General features: G+C 38.7%; 5 protein-coding genes across 5 annotated transcripts; 2 read left to right on the forward strand and 3 right to left on the reverse strand.

Annotated features, from left to right (window-relative positions):
• J3458_016465 (uncharacterized protein) lies at positions 1-263 on the reverse strand (the record flags this gene model as incomplete). The annotated part of the gene is made up of 2 exons (XM_066120957.1): positions 1-177; positions 237-263. 2 exons carry the CDS (start codon positions 261-263, stop codon positions 1-3), a joined length of 204 nt encoding a protein of 67 aa, XP_065974018.1.
• A 3,558-nt stretch (positions 264-3,821) lies between these two features.
• J3458_016466 (uncharacterized protein) lies at positions 3,822-4,665 on the reverse strand (the record flags this gene model as incomplete). Its single annotated transcript, XM_066120958.1, has 2 exons — positions 3,822-3,974; positions 4,627-4,665. 2 exons carry the CDS (start codon positions 4,663-4,665, stop codon positions 3,822-3,824), a joined length of 192 nt encoding a protein of 63 aa, XP_065974019.1.
• Positions 4,666-7,129: 2,464 nt separating this feature from the next.
• J3458_016467 (uncharacterized protein) lies at positions 7,130-7,869 on the forward strand (the record flags this gene model as incomplete). Its single annotated transcript, XM_007808302.2, has 2 exons — positions 7,130-7,247; positions 7,310-7,869. The coding sequence occupies 2 exons, from the start codon at positions 7,130-7,132 to the stop codon at positions 7,867-7,869; spliced, it is 678 nt and encodes a 225-aa protein (XP_007806493.2).
• A 5,826-nt stretch (positions 7,870-13,695) lies between these two features.
• J3458_016469 (uncharacterized protein) lies at positions 13,696-15,986 on the reverse strand (the record flags this gene model as incomplete). The annotated part of the gene is made up of 2 exons (XM_007808301.2): positions 13,696-15,233; positions 15,295-15,986. The coding sequence occupies 2 exons, from the start codon at positions 15,984-15,986 to the stop codon at positions 14,516-14,518; spliced, it is 1,410 nt and encodes a 469-aa protein (XP_007806492.2). The 3' UTR covers positions 13,696-14,515.
• J3458_016468 (uncharacterized protein) lies at positions 13,930-14,385 on the forward strand (the record flags this gene model as incomplete). Its single annotated transcript, XM_066120959.1, has 2 exons — positions 13,930-14,121; positions 14,173-14,385. The coding sequence occupies 2 exons, from the start codon at positions 13,930-13,932 to the stop codon at positions 14,383-14,385; spliced, it is 405 nt and encodes a 134-aa protein (XP_065974020.1).
• Positions 15,987-18,182: the final 2,196 nt, after the last annotated feature.

Genomic DNA, 18,182 nt, shown 5'->3' on the forward strand with positions numbered 1-18,182 from the left:
TTAGGCAGAATCAATTAAATGCGACAGCCCAGCCTCCTGATACGCCTTGGTGGCAAGTTCAATAGCCTCATAGCAGAGTGGTTTGCACTCCTTGTCATTTGTGTTCTTCTGGACCTGCAAAAGCCAGCCTGACATGAGTGCATTTGGCTGCTTCCCCGTTTTTACGCTGTTCTTGATCTGTGAGGCAAATGCGTCTGTTAGTCCCATCCTTTTATGCAACCCAGGGACGAGCTCACCATTTGTGTGTACACGGCCACAAACATGTAAATTTGAATGCGTGAGTTGATTCGCCCCTTGAGCCTTTTTGTGACTAGAGTTATGGCTGCCACAACGAGCTTTTCCCAGCCTAATATATGTGCAGCATGCTCGCAGAGAATCAGCAAGAGAATACAAGCCAGGGTATCATCTTTGAGTCTGCTTTCTTTGTTCTTCCACGCGGTAGAGGTCGCCGCTACAAATGCCTCATACTGTTTTGTGAGGTCCTCGCGGGAGTGTGGGTGTCCGAGTGCTGCTGTTGGCCAGTGAGATGTATCTGGCGAACGCAGTTGGAATGTTCTGACCCCTGATATAAAGATGCGATGATGTCCATGCATTTAATGAACAATCCTCCCAAACCATCTTTCGCCATCCGCCGGCGAGTAATGGGGATGAAGGTTGTATAGCCGCTGCAAATCAGGGTCTTCCTCCATTTTTCCTCGGGACTCAATTGTGACCGTTTGCGTTGGCAACTGTTTTTGACCAGTTCTTCGACGGTTTTGGTTTCATCGAGGAAGTTTGGGTCATATTCGCAGTCTTCTCCCCTCACAGCACATTGCCCACAGGTAGGTTTTTTTCGATCGCACTAGATTGGCCTAGGTCAGATACACTCAAACTGCCTATTTGAAAAGAATGTCTTTACCTTCACACGGCGTTTTCTGCACATCCGACAGCGCCTGCGCCTCTCAGGCCTTTCACGACCGGCCATGATTGGGATCAAATGCAAAGAAGTCTAGAACCTCGCGCTAGTAGCATGTATTTCGGATATTCCCGTTTTCTCTGGCAATCAAAGATAGACAACATACATTTGTATGTATATACAACTGTACGTACTTGCAAAGAACACATAAATCAAGACTTATAGCAAGGAGAACTGTGAAGTTATTTATAAACCCGCTCGTACTTCTGTACTTCTGGGTGATATCCCCGGTCTCCTGATCCCCCCAGGTAGACGCTCCGTCAGCCATACAGAGATGCTGTTGAGGCACCATATGAGGTACGATAGCGAGCATGCACTACCAGGAGAGTTCTCCACTTTTGGTAGTGCAGCTAGTAGACCTATGACAGGTTATGAGCCCTCGCTCTTTAGAGCTATGTTCGATCCCCGGGTATGACTGATTTTAGACGATCCTACAGGGAACAAAAAGAGATTGAGATGCTGCTATGACAGCTAGTTCCAGGTACTATAAAATATAGATACCACTGATAGAGAGGTCCAGTCTACCCGTTGGCTGCCACCAACTATTGGCTAGCCTGAGGGGAGGTGTTGAGGCACCATATGAGGTACGATAGCGAGCATGCACTACCAGGAGAGTTCTCCACTTTTGGTAGTGCAGCTAGTAGACCTATGACAGATGCTTCGAGCGACCGTTCGCAGGCCTGCATTCAATCTCGGCTGGATCCCTGTCAGAACGTGGGGCCTTGACCAAGGCCAGACATTATATTCTTCTTTAAAACTGATACTTGGACGGGAAACGAGGGAAGAATAAATACATCTCATGCAACTCGTCACAAGCCATCACGGCTAATAGTGTTAGCCGGCCTTGCAGGGTCCGCTTCCCCGATGCTGTTGTCAAAGAGCTAATAGTGGGTCTTCCCGATTTAGCATGTATTAGTAACAGAGCTCACGTTAATTACTCGAGGCGCTTATCCATTTTACTTGAGGCGCTTAATACCCTACTATACCTTAATTTTAGTCTAATAGCTTTAATTTTAAATCTTATAATATATTTTTAATTTAAAGATATAATAATAATACTTTTAATTAAATAATAAGATATTAATATAATTTATATAATTTTTTTAAGTTATTATATACTTTTAAGTTAAGGTAATATTAAAGAAGAAAAAACGCTATTACTTATTAAAAAATTTATATAATTATAGCTTTATTAAAAAATCTATTAATTTTTAATAAAGCTTTTTAATATTAAGTAAAGCTATTATATATTTATATTAAAATATATTATAGGGTTAATAATAAGGTTAACCGTAAAAAAATTAAAGTATTAACGCTTTAAGTAAAATAATAAGCGCTTTAAGTAATTAATAATAAGCGAGAAGAGTTTAATAAATTAGTTCTTAAATTGTGTAAACTAACAATACGTTTATTCTCCTTTTTCTGCCTGTCGTACAATGGAAATATACAGTGGGCAGATCTCCGAGCGAACGATGTCAACGAATTCCTTCAAGTGCAAATGCAGATACAAAATATTTCCACTTCTCAGCTCGATAAAGCGGCTCTATGCACTATCAATCGACTAAATAATTATTTAAGACCTGAGGATCCCAGATTGTTAGACAAAATAATGACCAGGGTAAAGCAAAATTCCCATTCCCACATATGCCGCCCAGCCGAAAATATCCACGGAGTCCTGCAACAAAACAGCGGATTGGAAACCTTCAATAAAATAATGGCCATCGCAAGGGAGAGTTCAGGGACTAAAACCAACAAAGAAGGCGATGGACGCCGAATTGAACCAACCTTGGCGCTTGGGCATGCACATCGTCGTCTTCTAAAGTATCTCTTCACCCAACTAGGCATAGACAAGATTATCTCACAGTGGAATTGGGATCATTTCAACAGAAGTATGCATTGGAGGGCGTATGTATACGACAATGTTATTTTCGAAATTGATGGCGGCATCATATACGAGTGCGACGTCAGTGACGACGAACAGAACCTTTTTGACGCGAATAATTGGGGACCAAGAATCATCAGGCGGCAGATGATCGATCGTTGGGTTATTGAAACCACAGCGAATCAAGGGATACCAATTGTGAATACAATATTCTACGACAAACCGGAAAACGGCATTCAGTATCACGAGGACTGAACCTCATCTGGTGTTTGACAAAACCAATATTACGAATAAGACATCAGCAAACAGGACCAGTTTTGTATTTCTCAAAGACGGGCTCAAATGAAAGAGCAAGTCTATATGATGTTAACTAGTGGCTGGCCATTCTACGCTAAGATCATCCGCGGATAGGTGATTTCAATTTGATTTTCTTTAATAAGAGCATACAGTCTGGTCATATATTTAAGAGGTGGTGTTCATGACTTTCCACGCTTCCACCTCATACCTCACTCCTACCCACCTTCATTCCGGTTATTCTTAATATCGAACCGGCATATACCGTGTGTTGTCCTTCACTTTGCATCGTGTCGCCACTGAGGCTGCGCCCATTTATTTGAATCCAGCCTTCGCCCGGTCGAGTCGGACCTGTCCAACGCAAAATCCCCTTCTGGTCAACAGTATAGGTTGTTATCCCATTAACATCGATGGTGCCCGCGGTGGGTAGCTCGTTGAAATTCTTCCTGGGGGCATTAGCTGTGTTGAAAGAGACAAGGTGGCGTATGTTGAACCTTTTCCATGTCCTTTGCACCGGAATTGTTACGGTCGTGTGCGCGACGAGGAGATCGATACTATCGATACTGCTATTGATGGAAAGACAATAAAAGTCGCGTCGTTATTTTGCATACAGCGCCAAACACAATACTGTCCTAAGATTGTGTTGGGGACTAAGAGGTTCAGGGTAATCACAATGACTGTGTCAGGCGATTAGGCTTCGTCAAGCGTCAAGCTACCCCACTCTGCCAGAAGCTCGCGATTGTTATTCACGTGACGCCAGAAGCCGAGGTCGATTTTGGAGCTGATTGTCACGCCACGATGCAAGCTACTACTCGTGCCACGCCCCACCATTAGGTAATTCAGCTACAGAAGCTCTCACCACCTATGGTGGTGCTTATCACCAAGGCGGGCACAGGAGCAAGGCGGGGAGGGGAGGGGTAGAAGAGGGAAAGAGGGAAAGAGGGAAAGAAAGAGAGGAGAGGGAAAGAGAGAGAAAGGGAAGAAAGGAAGAAAGAGGAGGAGGAGGAGGAGGAGAAGGGGAGGGGGGAAAAAAGACGGAAAAGAAGAGAAGAGAAGGAAAAGGAAAGAGAGGGGGGGAAGGGGGAAAGAGAAAAACGGAAAGAAGAGAGGGGGAGAAGGGAAAGAAGGAGAAGAGAAAGGAGAGAAGGAGAGAGAGAGAGGAGAGAGAGAGGAGGAAAGGAAAAGACAGGGGAAAAGGAGAGAGAGAAGAGAAAAAGAAGGAAGAAGGAAGGAAGGGAGAGGGAGAGAAGGGAGAGGGAGGGGACGGAAAAAGGAAAGAAAAAGAACGGAAAGGGGGGGGGAGAGGAGAAGAAGGGGAGAGAAAGAGGGGAGAAGAGAGAGAAGAGGGGACAGAGAGGGGAGAGAGGGAGGGGAAAGGATGGAGAAAGGAGGAGGAGGAGGGGTGAAAGGGGGGCGGAGAAAAGAGAGGAGGGAAAATGTAAAGGAAAAAGAGAAAGAATGAGAATGGAGGAAATGAAGTGGAGAGGAGAAAGACTGGGAGAGGAGAAAGAAGAGAAGAAGAGGGAAAAATCATATAAAATATATTTATTTTATATTATAATTAATATTATATTTTTATTTAATTTATTATTTAAAATTTAAGAAAAATTATATTTAATTAATTAAAATACATAAAAGTATAATTATAACTTTTTATTATATATATTATTTAATATATTTAATATAATTTATTTTATAATTTTATTTATTTTATTTAATATTATTTTATTTTTTAATAGTAATATTTATATGTAAGTGCCCGCCTTGCTAATATGCCCGCCTTAGTGATAAGCACCACCATAGGTGGTGAGAGCTTCTGTAGCTGAATTACCTAATAGTGGGGCGTGGCACGAGTAGCCTAACGCGCTGGAAATAAACCATAAAACAGCATAAAGTGAGATGGAGGAACTTGTATCATGTTCCTCTTAGCAATTAACGACAAGCCATATTTATACTCCGTTGGCTTAGCCGCAAACTGCTCCGTAAGTTAGAGTAAATAGGCGATAAGACCGCCTCACTTCTTTCTTACATTAATAAATAACTGGGATAGCTTGTACCTTTTGCTGGTGGTAGTGTTTAGGTTAGATTGGAATTCTCGAATGCTTAACGCGAATTTACTAGCTAATATAATAAGCTTATTAATTACTTAAAATACTTATTTATTTTACTTAAAGCGCTAATACTTTAATTTTTTTACGATTAACTTTATTATTAAACTTTATAATATATTTTTAATATAAATATATAATAACTTTACTTAATATTAAAAAGCTTTATTAAAAATTAATAGATTTTTTAATAAAGCTATAATTATATAAATTTTTTAATAAGTAATAGCGTTTTTTCTTCTTTAATATTATCTTAACTTAAAATTATATAATAACTTAAAAAAATTATATAAATTATATAAGTATTTTATTATTTAATTAAAAGTATTTATTATTATACCTTTAAATTAAAAATATACTATAAGGTTTAAAATTAAAGCTATTAAATTAAAATTAAAGCGTGGTAGAGTATTAAGCGCCCTAAGTAAAATAGATAAGCGCCTCAAGCAATTAACCGCTTATTAATAGTAATTGCCGAAACCGTTAATCTCTTAAGCGCGGCGTCTATGTTAGACCTAGCAATTTCGCTAATTGTGTTTTAGAAACATTTTAGAATCTGTTTCTGAGTTTTCGCCTTTTGCAACTCGTTCTGCTTTATATCGATCTGGGCCTGGGCTGCCAACAAAGGATCTTAAGCTCCGAATAGACTTATATTTAAGGTGATACAGAATTACTTGGGCGGAGGTAAATGAAGTAAGTGTCGGGGAAAGAAGGAAGTCCGATCAGGGACTTCGCGCCAGAATCCTAACTCGACTTGAGTGGGGCTTAAGATTAGATACTCACGCCACGCCCCCACTTTTCAGCTTTTGAAGGTGTTTGTGGTGGCGTTAATGACAAGCGTCGATGGGGGTGGTATGTTGGCTGTGGCCCTTCCATGGGGATGATTCCGCGCAGCCGAAGGGACGGCAGGTGTGGGTCAACAGCGACAGGGATATCCCTTTGAGTGTGCGCAGGTGCCTGTTATGTATATACTCCACTTTTCTCTAGTACTTATTAAGTACATCATTTATAACAGGGTAGCCACTTATATGCTTGTAGCTTTTAGTATATAAGGCACTTTATTTACCATATATATTCTTAGGTGACTTAAGTATCTTTTAATCTCATGTCTTTAATTGGTTAACATCCTTGGTCGTTACCAAAATGGCACCTGCGCACACTCAAAGGGATGCATGTGCTCGGGGGCTCCTCTGGTTTGCCCCACACTTCCAAAATAGTCAATGGCAATTCCGAGCTGATGATTGTGGCGTAAGCAAGTCGCCTAATCAATCGTGCATGGTAAGTGCGCGATGATCTCGTCTCCCCCACAATCAAGAATAGGCCTCGGGCCGCCGAGTTAGTGCCCCCGGCTGCATGACCATCTTGCTTTTCTTCAGACGCCACGGAACGCTGGATCACTCATTAGCCAGCACCCCCGTAACAGACCATACCCAAAGAGGGCGGAGTGGTGTGTACGCGGTGTGACCAGGAGTTAATGAGCTGTATCGCCCGCTACTCGATCCGATATATCTACGTAGTACAGGTATGTTGGACGTACGCGTAACAACGACGACAGCACTTCGTTGTATAAGTAAAGTCAAAACCACCGACAACGTGCCTAGCCTCTGGGGAACAGCCCAGAATACCAGCTTGTCCGCCTGGCTGTTGTATGTCGCTTTTGTAAGCCCGTCTTCTGCTGCATCGCTTGCCTTCATTGAAGATCATTACGTCGACCATCGCCTCCATCCCGAACAGTCCGTCGTGTTTGGCGTCTTGCACTAAAGCTCTTCCATTGAATACACTGTCAGTGGTCCCGACTGCGTATGACTTTTCTCGCTTGCTAGAGTCGTTTATAGTAGCTCTCACCAATAACGCAACTGGCGACCATTGCTAACAGCATCGAGCAGCACAATGGCAGCGATGTTTAATAATTTATACTTGCACGACTCGTACGCCCTCAAGTTAGATACTAATGTCCTAGATACATTGGATTCTGCTAATCCCATCACTTTGTATACCATATGGGCGAGTAAGTCCTCTTTTATCACAGGCCAACCGCGCCATCACAATGCTGACCGATATGCTCAATAGTCATTTCCCGTTGTGCAGATTCTGTAGAGCAGGGTAGAAGACTAGAAAACCGGGCCTGGCGTCTCTGGAAAACAGCGCAAACCCTTGAGAGAGCGATTAAGAAGCCTGCTACTTCAACCGCAATCGCCAACTTGCCTTCGTATACCATCCCGAATAAGAATTGTGCGGAAACGAGAAATGGGGAAGTTCCTGGGCTGTCTCATAGCGTCGGATCTTTGACCGGTGGCTCTTTGACCGACACCGAGACTGTTGGCTTCACCTCCGTATCACGATCCCCTGAGGGTCGTACACGAATAAAAGGCCAGAGGCTCAGAACACCAGGATCGATCGGTACCAAAGAGCAGTCCCTAGAGCAGGTCCCTGATAATTCCTATACTCCTTCACTATCACCGGATGGCACTGAGAGTCAAGTACTTCATCAGTCGGGACCAGCTTCTGAGGCCTCGTCCCAAGATTCCTTGCCCGAACCGAGCTCTTCACCAGCACCCAAGCCTGTGCAGCCTAAGCAGCTCGCTCGCTTCGCCCTCGGTGGGTCTTGCTCTTCAAGTGAACAAAGCTAGGGTATCGAGAACATTAAGGCTACTTCCGCTGCCGTCGGTAATAAGCCGATATTCCAAGCTTGCAGACCGTTAAGAGAAGATTTTCGCAAGAGCTCTGGCCACTCTGCCCCTCCCAACACTAGCATCAGCAACTTGACAGCCCAGGCTCTACAGCAGAGCGAGTCTGCCGTTGACTCAGACACCGAAGCCGAATATGTTAACGAGAGTGCCATCGATGACGACTCTTCTGACTGGGATGATTCCACGGAAGATAGCGGTAAATCTAGTGTTAACGATAAGTTCTTCCAGCGCGTTAAGTCTAAAGCCAACCTCACCTCCCGCCCGTCGCTAATTACGCTCATGCTTGCTCAGAACGAGTGCGCCAGGACACTCGGCGATCGAGCTTCGCGGTCTACTCCTGCTATCCGCCGAACCCAAGCGGCGCCTAATGGACCGAGTCTGGGAGTTTCACCCAATGACTTTAACGGAACCCGGCTGGTGATAAAGGGCATGTGACACTCTACACTTAAGCCAATTAACGAAATCCCCTAATCTAGCGCTCAACCCATCACGACCCACGCTGCTCACGTTAACTTCCCCACGGCCTTTTCTCCCCGAACCACCCGCCGCAACATGCTGGCTACCGAAATTCCCGAGTCGCTCCGACTTAACCTTGCTTGCGAGCGGCAGCAGAAAAAGTCGGTCAGCCAGGCGATGCTTAAGCGCCGCCACACTTCACAGGATGTTGCTAACCTATAGTAATATCCTTAGCGGGCATGTGTAAAGCCGAGCGAGGACGTGGAAATATTCGGCTGGGATGAATTCTTCCTCATGGGAACTTTCAATGGATACCATTTCAAGGGCTGGTAGATGGAAGGGACTTTCTCACCTTGTAGGGTGCAGCTGTACAAACTAAATTTGCTCAAGCGGCCGCAATATTTTTAGCAGGAGTACATTAATGTATTTCGTTTCTGTATAGTTATACTTGGCAAAGCATTATTAATAACTTGTTCCCTCACAATAACTAACGGATCTCAACATTCCTGTGTGGCACCTTTAACTTTGATGGAGCGATGTGAGTACGGAATCTAAGAGCTATGTGTCGTCTGTATATACCTCCCGTGTTGCACATGAAGCTACGGCGTTACTATAGAGACAAAATTCTTCTAATAGACTTTCTACAACCAAGCGTCCTTTATCCAGCTATCGAGTTGTGAGGCTATTTTATACGGTTATCCTGTTATAACTTCGCAGGAATATTTAATGCTTACCCTCTAGAAATTAGTTATTAAGAAAGGTTCTTCTAATATTAAAGTAATACTAACCGTCTATTAATTTACTTTATATTATTTATATATTTATTAAGAATATATTATAATACTCTTAAAGAAAAATATTACCTTTTTAATTTTATTAAATAACCCTAGAATTTAAATAATATAATAATAATAATAGTTAAAATTACTCAAAAGGTTTTATTTATTTAATTAATATTAATTAAATTTTATCTTTACTTTTAAAATAAATATATACTTATTATAATATAAGATTATACTTAAATTAATCTTTTTAAGTAAAAATTAACTTAATATAAATAAGTAAATTAAGTTTTTATATATTAAATATCTTAATATTTTAATAAGAATTTCTAATAATAGCTTTTTAATAAAGTTATATTTAATTTTAAGAGAATATTATCTTTTTTCTTTTTCTTTTATTTAACTTTAACTTATACTATTATAAAGGTTAATTTAGCTTTTTAAGAGAATATATTATTATACTTTACTATTAGCTTCTTTTAATTTATCTTAAATCTATTATAATAATATTAACTTCTTATATAATTATTAATAAAGTAGTTCTTTTAGTATACTAGATATAAAAATAATAAAGAAATATAATTTATTATATAAAAAGCAAAGAATAATACTATATATAAAGAATTAATTATACTTATTATATCTTAATTATTTTATTAGCTATAAAATATTAAGTTAAATAAAATATACCTTATTATCTTTAATAACTTTTTTAAGATTATAGTATTAATATATTAAGCACTTAATTACCCTTAATCTTATTTTATTTAAATTATTTATTCTAATAAAACTTATACTAGCTTTAATTCTTAACTTATAGTTAGAATATTTTATTATAATAAAAAATTAATACTTTAAGTCTTTACTTTTAATTAATAATTCTTATTATTTTTATTTTAAATAAGCTAGATTTAATTAATATACTTTTAATCTTTTATAAGTTTATATATTTTATTATAAAATTTTAAGAAGTATTAGCTTAAGTTTTAAAAAATTAATAAAATTAAGAAAATATTTTAATTTAATTATAATCTTAATAATAAAAGAGTCTTTCTTACTTTTTTTTTAGTATTTTATATATTTACACTTAAGGATATTAGCTTTTATAGCGTAGAAAATTTTAAGAAAGTATTTAAAATTTAAAACCTAAAAGTAATAATAATAATTAAAGTTTTTAAATAATAAATAACTTTATTCTCTTTAATTTTATTCTCTTTCTTAAAGAATAAGTAATATTTCTTAAAGTCTCTCTTTACCTTTATAATAAATGTAAGTTTATTATAATAACTTACCTTACCTAAAGTAATTATATTATAAAATAGTTTAATTACTTTAAATGAAATGATTAACGCCTAATAAAATTCTTTTAAGTAATTTATAATTAAATATAATACCCTTATAAATAATATTATCTTTAATAAGTTTAATTTAACTTTATCTTATTACTTTCTTTTTTTTCTTATTACTTTAAGATTACGCTATTAAAAAGTTAATTTAATACTACCTTTAAAATAATATAATTAAGATTAAAAACGTACTATATAAACGTGTTTTAACTTTATAATTAATAATATATTTATATTACTTAAGTTTATTATTCTTAATTTAAACCTATTAATATACGTAATAGTAAAGTTCCCCGTTTATTTTAATATTATAAATAATTATATTAAATAGCTTCTCGTTTTTTAATTAATACGATAAACATTTTATTCAAAGCTTAATAATAAATAAGAAATATTATAAAGAAATTAAACTAAAAATAATAGAAAGTTAAATACATTAACTTATAAATCTATTAATAATAATAGGTATTATATTATATAAATTAAAAGCACGTAAGTTAAAGCTAGCTTCCCCTTATACTAGATACCTAAAATTCCCTCTTAGATAATAGTACGAGATATCTTACTATAATAGGTTATTTAGTTAGTTAATACGATAAATTCTTTTAGCTTACTTTATAAATATTAGCCGTATTAAATAACTAATATTTATAGTATTAAATTTAATAAGTAAAATTACTCTTACTATTATTATAATTATTTCTAGCGCTATAAAGTATAGTCCTTTTAATATAATATAAAACACGCTTAAGAGTATTTAATTACTATTATTTTTATAATTAATTAAACTCTTCTTAAATAAGGGATTTAAGTTATAGTAGTATAATTACCTATCTTATAAGATAATAATAAAGGCGAGGTATTAGTATCCTGTAACACCTATTTATAGGGTAGCGCTAGTAGTAGATAATTTACCGAGATTAGAGGTATAACGGGCTAAGCCGCTTGAACGGCAGCTGTGCCACCTATCACTAACTCCCCTAGCGGGTAACTCTAAAACCTTCTGTAGAGGCGTATTTGGAAGATATAAGGCGCTATTATTATGCCACGTAGTATGTAGACTTTCTTTTCTTCTTTATTTTAATAGTAAACAGCTTAGGGACTACTAAGGTAGTATCTAGAGCGTGTAGCGTAGGCAGCTTTAACCTTAGCTATCTCGTTCTTCCTTATCGCCAGAGCATTAACAAGAAAACTACATTTTCATTTTTTTAAAAAGCTTAAATAATTAATAATAAATCTAATAAAATACTTGGATTATAATAATAAATACATAAAATAGCTAATATTATAACCAATTAGCTTATTTAAAAAAGTGGGCCCTTCCAGCTTATTATAAGCTTAAAAACTAGATTATGTAATTTTTTAAAAATATACTACACTACACTATACTATAAAAACTATAAAATATAGTTTTTAAAGTTTTAAGCTTATAATAGTATATAAGGACCCATTTTTCTTAATATAAGCTTATAGTATAGAATTTATACTAGTTATCCGTAAAACTTATAATTCTATAAGTATTTTATTAGATTTAATATAATTTTTTATATTTGAAACTACAAAAACTATAAAACTATAAAACTATACTACTTCCAATGCTCTGCTTATCGCACATTACTTGCTCTATACTTCGTAGCCCCCTCTATAATTAGCGTACTTCTTAAAGACGCTCTTATTAGACTTAGTAAGATATTCCTAGAATGTATATTCTTAGGCGTAATAGCCGCATCTTATTATTACCTTACACTAGGTTCCTATATAGCTATATCCTTAATAGTTAAAGCATTATCTTAGTTAGTATAACCTATCGTATAACTTACACTAAAAGACCTCCCCTTATTAGATAAGGCCTTTATTAATAATCTTATTAGCGTTTTATAGTCTCGTAAACTTAATAATAACTAAGAAAGTAGTCTTTATAGTAAATGTTCTTATAAGCTATCTAATATATTTTATTCTAGTATTAGGGATAAAAGGTTTATTTTCCTATAAAATATTATTTTTAATATCTTTAAACTAGCTTACATTTATTAAGTTAATACGAATACTATATATAAGAATACTATATATAGGGATACAAATAGTAGCTCTATTACTAAGCTAGTACTTCTAATCTTTAGCGAACTATTAGAGTGCTTTTATATTACTACCTAAGGCTATCTTAAATTCTTAATATTAAGGTTACTACTTTTAAGTTATTTAATTAATACTATCTTAATATTCTTTATATATTCGTTTTTACTTTATTTTATAGTATAATTTACGTGTGCTTTTAAGCTATAAGAATTTATTACTTATAGGCTTAATATAGTAAGCGGGTTTTAAATATTTACTATAATCTTATAAAGCACTTATATAAGTAATACCTTATATTAGTTTAATAGATTATATATACTAATAGCTAGCTTATTCCCTACTATTATAAATACGTAACTTTATATTAGGCTTAGTTAATTATACTAGTTTATATTCTTTATCTCTCTTATTATTACTAGAATTATTCTACCTATATCCTTTAATTTTAAGGCTATAACCTTTATCTTATTTTATACTCTATAGCTTATATAAATTCCTTTTAATATCTACTAGCTTATGTTAGCTACCTATTTAAGTTTCTTTTTAATGTTATTAAGAGCTTATATTATACTTTTTATTATAGTCTTTAATTTAATTCTTATTATTTAATGTGTATTATATATAAAGCTAAAGTCTAAGACGTTATAAATCTTATTAATAAGAGATAATACGCTTATAGCTATAATCTTAATTAGCTTATAAGGAACGGGTTAATCTTTCGCGCGTTTAATATATAATAGAGCGTTCTTAAGGTATTTATTAAGTTACGTAACGTACTTATAAAGTCTAGTAAGCTATACTACTACTTAGGGCTATAAGGTTACTATAATCGTCTAAAAACGCACTAGGTAATGCGTTTAACTATAGGCTATTCTATAACCCGTTAAGGAGGCGGTAAGTGCTATTTAGAGCTGCTATTTTAAAAATTCGTTCTCGCTATTATGAAAAAGTTTTTTTCGCCGTAGTTTAAAGTCTTACTCCCCGCATCTGCCCAACTAACTGTTGAACGTGAAACAGCATCACATGCAGGGTCCAGCCTGCGCCTTCCATAAATAGCCTACCCCGGCGGCATCTCTAGGTTACAGAATCAACGCAATCTTTCATCTGTGTTCCGCTGTGACGTTTAACACTTACTTGCCTTCTCCACTCTAACGACATTCTTGTCCAATAGGGTCCACAATCACATGACTTGCGATGTGTCAGGCACAACCCCGCACCAAACCTGAAGTTTGGCGCTTTCACTTCTGCATGACGAAGTTTATCCCGGCTGCGACATAACAGTAGCGAAGTCGTCTCCCTCGAATATAAGATTTCAGCTTTCCTCTACGAATTTCCCACACATGAGTCCTGAAACCACGATCGAAGACCAGATCTGGGCAGAAGATCTCGACGATAACGAGCGCACTGTCGTGGAGGGGCTGCACGATTGGTTGGCCAGAAACGAGCGTGCACGGTGGAAGCAAAGCAAGCACGGCATTGAGCTATGCCAAGAACAAGAACTTTATGACCTCGCCAGTCCAATATTGCCAAAAGTTCGACCGGCTCCGACTCTCCGAAAACAGTCTACATACTAACTTGCATAGGACGCCAAAAATGCAATTTTCCGAACAAACTCCACGTGGCAGCTCAAAGAGTCTGGAAAGTTGATTCCAATTTATGCAAGCGAAGGATGTTCTATTACCTATAAGTCAAAAAAGTATTCTTTAGAGTATGGGAAAAAACTGCACCTTCCTACGCAAGTTACGCTGGAAGTTGCTGAACAGAGTATGCCCTACCTACTTTGGATAGTTCAATGAACGCTGTACAAGAGATAGATTCTTAGTGTACTAATTGTTGAGTATACCCTATCGGAGGATACATTCCTGCGCTGACTGTTTTTGTCGATATTATCTAACTTGTATTCTCCTGATCGTGTGTGTTCGACGACTAAGGAAGTGGCCAACCTGAGGTTGTAGCACTTCCAGACGGAACATCTTGTACTTCGCAGTTCATCTCAGAGTTCTGCAACAGCGCGTCTATGCTCAGTAAAGGTGGACTGACAAAATTATCCGCACATAACGGTTGAAGTAGCTCTTCTATGCTCAGTGATGGTACACCGACAAAGTCTGTACCTAACGGTTGAAGTAGCTCTTCTATGCTTAGGGATGGTGCGTTTCCGGGCCCATTCGGATGAGACAAGTCGCCTGGGCTTGCATTCAAATGGCTCAAGCTCGCCGCATCCGAGTAAACTCGCTGGTCGATGGGCAATGGGTTGGGAGGATCGCGTCGTTCTCCCGATTGGAGCGAGAAGCCAGCCTCAGTTGCGCAGGCAGCTGAAGCAAGAGCTATGAGCTGTCCTGTGTCGCAAGAGTTTTCCAGAAAGCGGCCACTGTCATCAACTTCTAAAGGCTGTGTGTTGACCTCATTGGGAGCAAATTCGATTCGGGACCGCTTCGAATTTCCTCCGGTTTGACATTGGTTCGCTCCTCTTTTGCTCGAGCCTGACCCAATATTAGGCATCCAAAGAATCTTTTGATGGAACTCAAGTAGATCTCTCGCCATATTGTCGGCTCCCGTAGCCTTAGCCGCTTCGATGATTCCGATTTTTCGGAGGTGTTGGATAGCGTGTTTTTGGTCTTCTCCTACGAGTCCATATGTGTCCCACCTAATAAATTGTCAGCGAGATAAAGGCAAGAAAGGCCAGAGGAAGGGAACGTTGCGCTTACATAGAGTTTGGTAGAGAGGATAGAAATAATGCTCCGTAATCGATGGCAATAATATCCTCATTTTCGTCACCATCAAAGCCATCTGATCGCTCAGATTGCATTAATTTCTTGCAAAAGGACACAACTTTCTTGCCACGTCTGATGATGGTGCCATAGGTCTTAACTTCTTCTTCAGATACCGGAAGCCCCAATCGCCGTAAGAAGAAGCCAACACGGTCGTCTGTCACATAAGTTGAGTGTTCTTCGCTTACCCGTTTAAAGAGGGCGTAAATCTCGATAGCGACAAATCTCTGTAAAATCTCTTGGTCCATGATTTGAGCATCTAATTTGGCTGCGCTCAAGACGAAATAGCGCGCTCTGTTATTAGAGACGTCGCTATACTTTAGAGGTTCTAGAACGGGCCACTCCCAAAATTCGAGAGGGTTGAGTTGCCATCTGGCGAAGTTGCTGGAGACTTTCTCCAAATCTTTCCGACAGTCAATTTTTTGGATCTTACCATAATTAACACTGGAGGTTTTAGATCCTTTGCAGGTCCTGCAAAACCTGCTTTTGAGAGGCGAGTATATTTGTCGGAGAATTTGCTCGTCTTCGCCTTCAGACAAAACGCCAAATTCATTCTCTGCACGTAAAGCTTGTAGAAGCTTGATGATGTCTCCATTCGTGGGAGCCATTGAATCTCCGTCTGTCGACATCGTGGGCTGCGGGAGAGGTGAGTCCCATTGCAGAAGAGTTAAGTTGGAAGAGGTGAATCTAGATGCCGTGTTGAGGAGGTCGCTTACCACATCACGCTAATCGATCCATGAATTACTTGAATTTGGGTTAGCGGATATGCAAGATGGCAGCTCCTGTGTGGATCTTCAGCCCGGAGGCACCCACCACTTTCTCATCTCTAAGCTTGGACCTTGGTAGCAGTAGAAATAGCACTATACTTAGTCATACGCACGGGGACCCGTATAGTAATAGAGCCACGGGTACCCGTGGGCCTATTGGCTCCCGAATCGCTCGCCTCACTCACTTACTTAAACGAGGTAGCCTTCAACATGCAGAAAAGTCGGTAAGTCGCCTTTGTTTACCTTCATCGAATCAAATGCAGCCATGCCGCTAACTGAGTTTCCAAACCTGTCTCTTGGACAAAAATGCGCTTTGACAGTCTGCTTCACAATCCATAGCCTCGTAGGCTTGGTCCTTGGGTTCCAGACACACAGTTTTCAAGCCAGTTTTTGCCTTCCAAATCGTCGATGATGGCTAAACACCCGATTATCCTGTATCTCATCACCGTCTGCGGGCTCTGTGTTGGCATCTCACTTCTACTGGCAATGTGGCTTAGTACAATGGAGCAGTCGGGACAGTTTGCCAACTGGGGAATATACACAGGACTCGTGTGGGATATTTTGACCGAAGTATGCCTCTCAGCATCTAGAGAAAGCAATCGGAATGACTGATATCGAGCCAGGCAGTCATTTTTGACATCTTTTTTGGCACCATTAGACTTGCATCGGCTGTAAAATGGGCATCTGTCCTGATTGGCGCAATTCTTCTGACCGTTTGTCAATGTGTTGAGCTCGGGCGTCCGTCTTATCCAGCAGTGCTTTCTGTAGTTGGGTTCGTCTTGGTTCGGCTGGGCAAGCTGGCCGTATGGAGCATCGTACTATTCAGACTTGGCAAAGGAGCCAAAAAAAGTATCGTCGGTCGCACTTTTCGGAGAATCAATATTCAACTGCTAAGCGAGGTATTCGCTCTTACACTTGGGTTCGTGTCATTTATTCCAGTGATAGCCCCACGGTTGTGGACCAACTTGGTAAGGCAAGCCTGCGCCTCATCTTATAGTATGTGCTAACTCACTAGCTTTTACATTGTATTCTAATTCTTTCTAACGTGAAGTTTTTACTTGCTATAGTACCATGGATAATATGCAAGATGCAAGATGATGGTAATCTTACACCTCTTGGACCAAAGAGCGAACGCCAGCATGACGCTGGAATTTGCAACGGATTGCGGGTGGGCATGACGACGCCAACAGGGTCTGAGAATCAGCTTTTGGATGAGGCTGAAGGTGCCTAACGCTTGGGTCCAGTAACATCTCTCGCTTTCCATATAGCAAGTTTTGCTCGCGGAGTGGTCACACAGCTTGAGTGCACAGACAATTAATTACCCTCTATCGTGCATAGTCAGTATGGACATACGGATCCCTTGATCTCTTTACGTATTGTATCGGCATTACGCAATTTACACTCTTTGTCAAATGCACATTTTGCTTCTGAGCAACGTGAGGCTACGTGAAGAGGAGGCGAGAGCACCGCCTTTTTGGCTCACCATGTCGGAATGAACTGCAGCCTATGAATCCGCCTCATCTGGTAGCCTCAATTCTCAGTTCGCGGCCAGAAAACAAAGGCCACTAATGGATGGCACACTAGACATGTTAGGGTAAATAGGGGGTTCTCTACGTGATTATTCTATACTACTGTTAAATCATCTGAGCAAACCCACCAGAATTTGCTCACCTGTAACTGCGATTGCTAATATGTCGGGAAAATTTTAAGAATATCGTCGCCTATACTTTTCCACTTGTTACTGCCACAACTAGGCCAGGGTGAACAAAGCTCCTTGCATTACTTATAGGGTAAGCAACACACCCTTAACAGGAAGGGGGACGCCCAAATATGGATGTTAATACAAGCTCTGGGCTGAAGGGCGAGATGAAGAGCAAGCTATCGACCATATACAACAATTAGTCCTGAACATAGAAATGGGAAGTCACCAAGCAGACAGATGGTGGCTTTTGGCACGGCGCTGCAATGGATGAAGGGATTACTTTCGGAATCAAAGAGGATATGGATCAGGCACTGTCTTGTGACAAAATAGTGGTGTACATCACGATAATATCTCCA

Source organism: Metarhizium acridum (genome assembly GCF_019434415.1).
Source record: "Metarhizium acridum strain ARSEF 324 chromosome Unknown scaffold_389, whole genome shotgun sequence".
NCBI classification, from domain to species: Eukaryota; Fungi; Ascomycota; class Sordariomycetes; order Hypocreales; family Clavicipitaceae; genus Metarhizium; species Metarhizium acridum.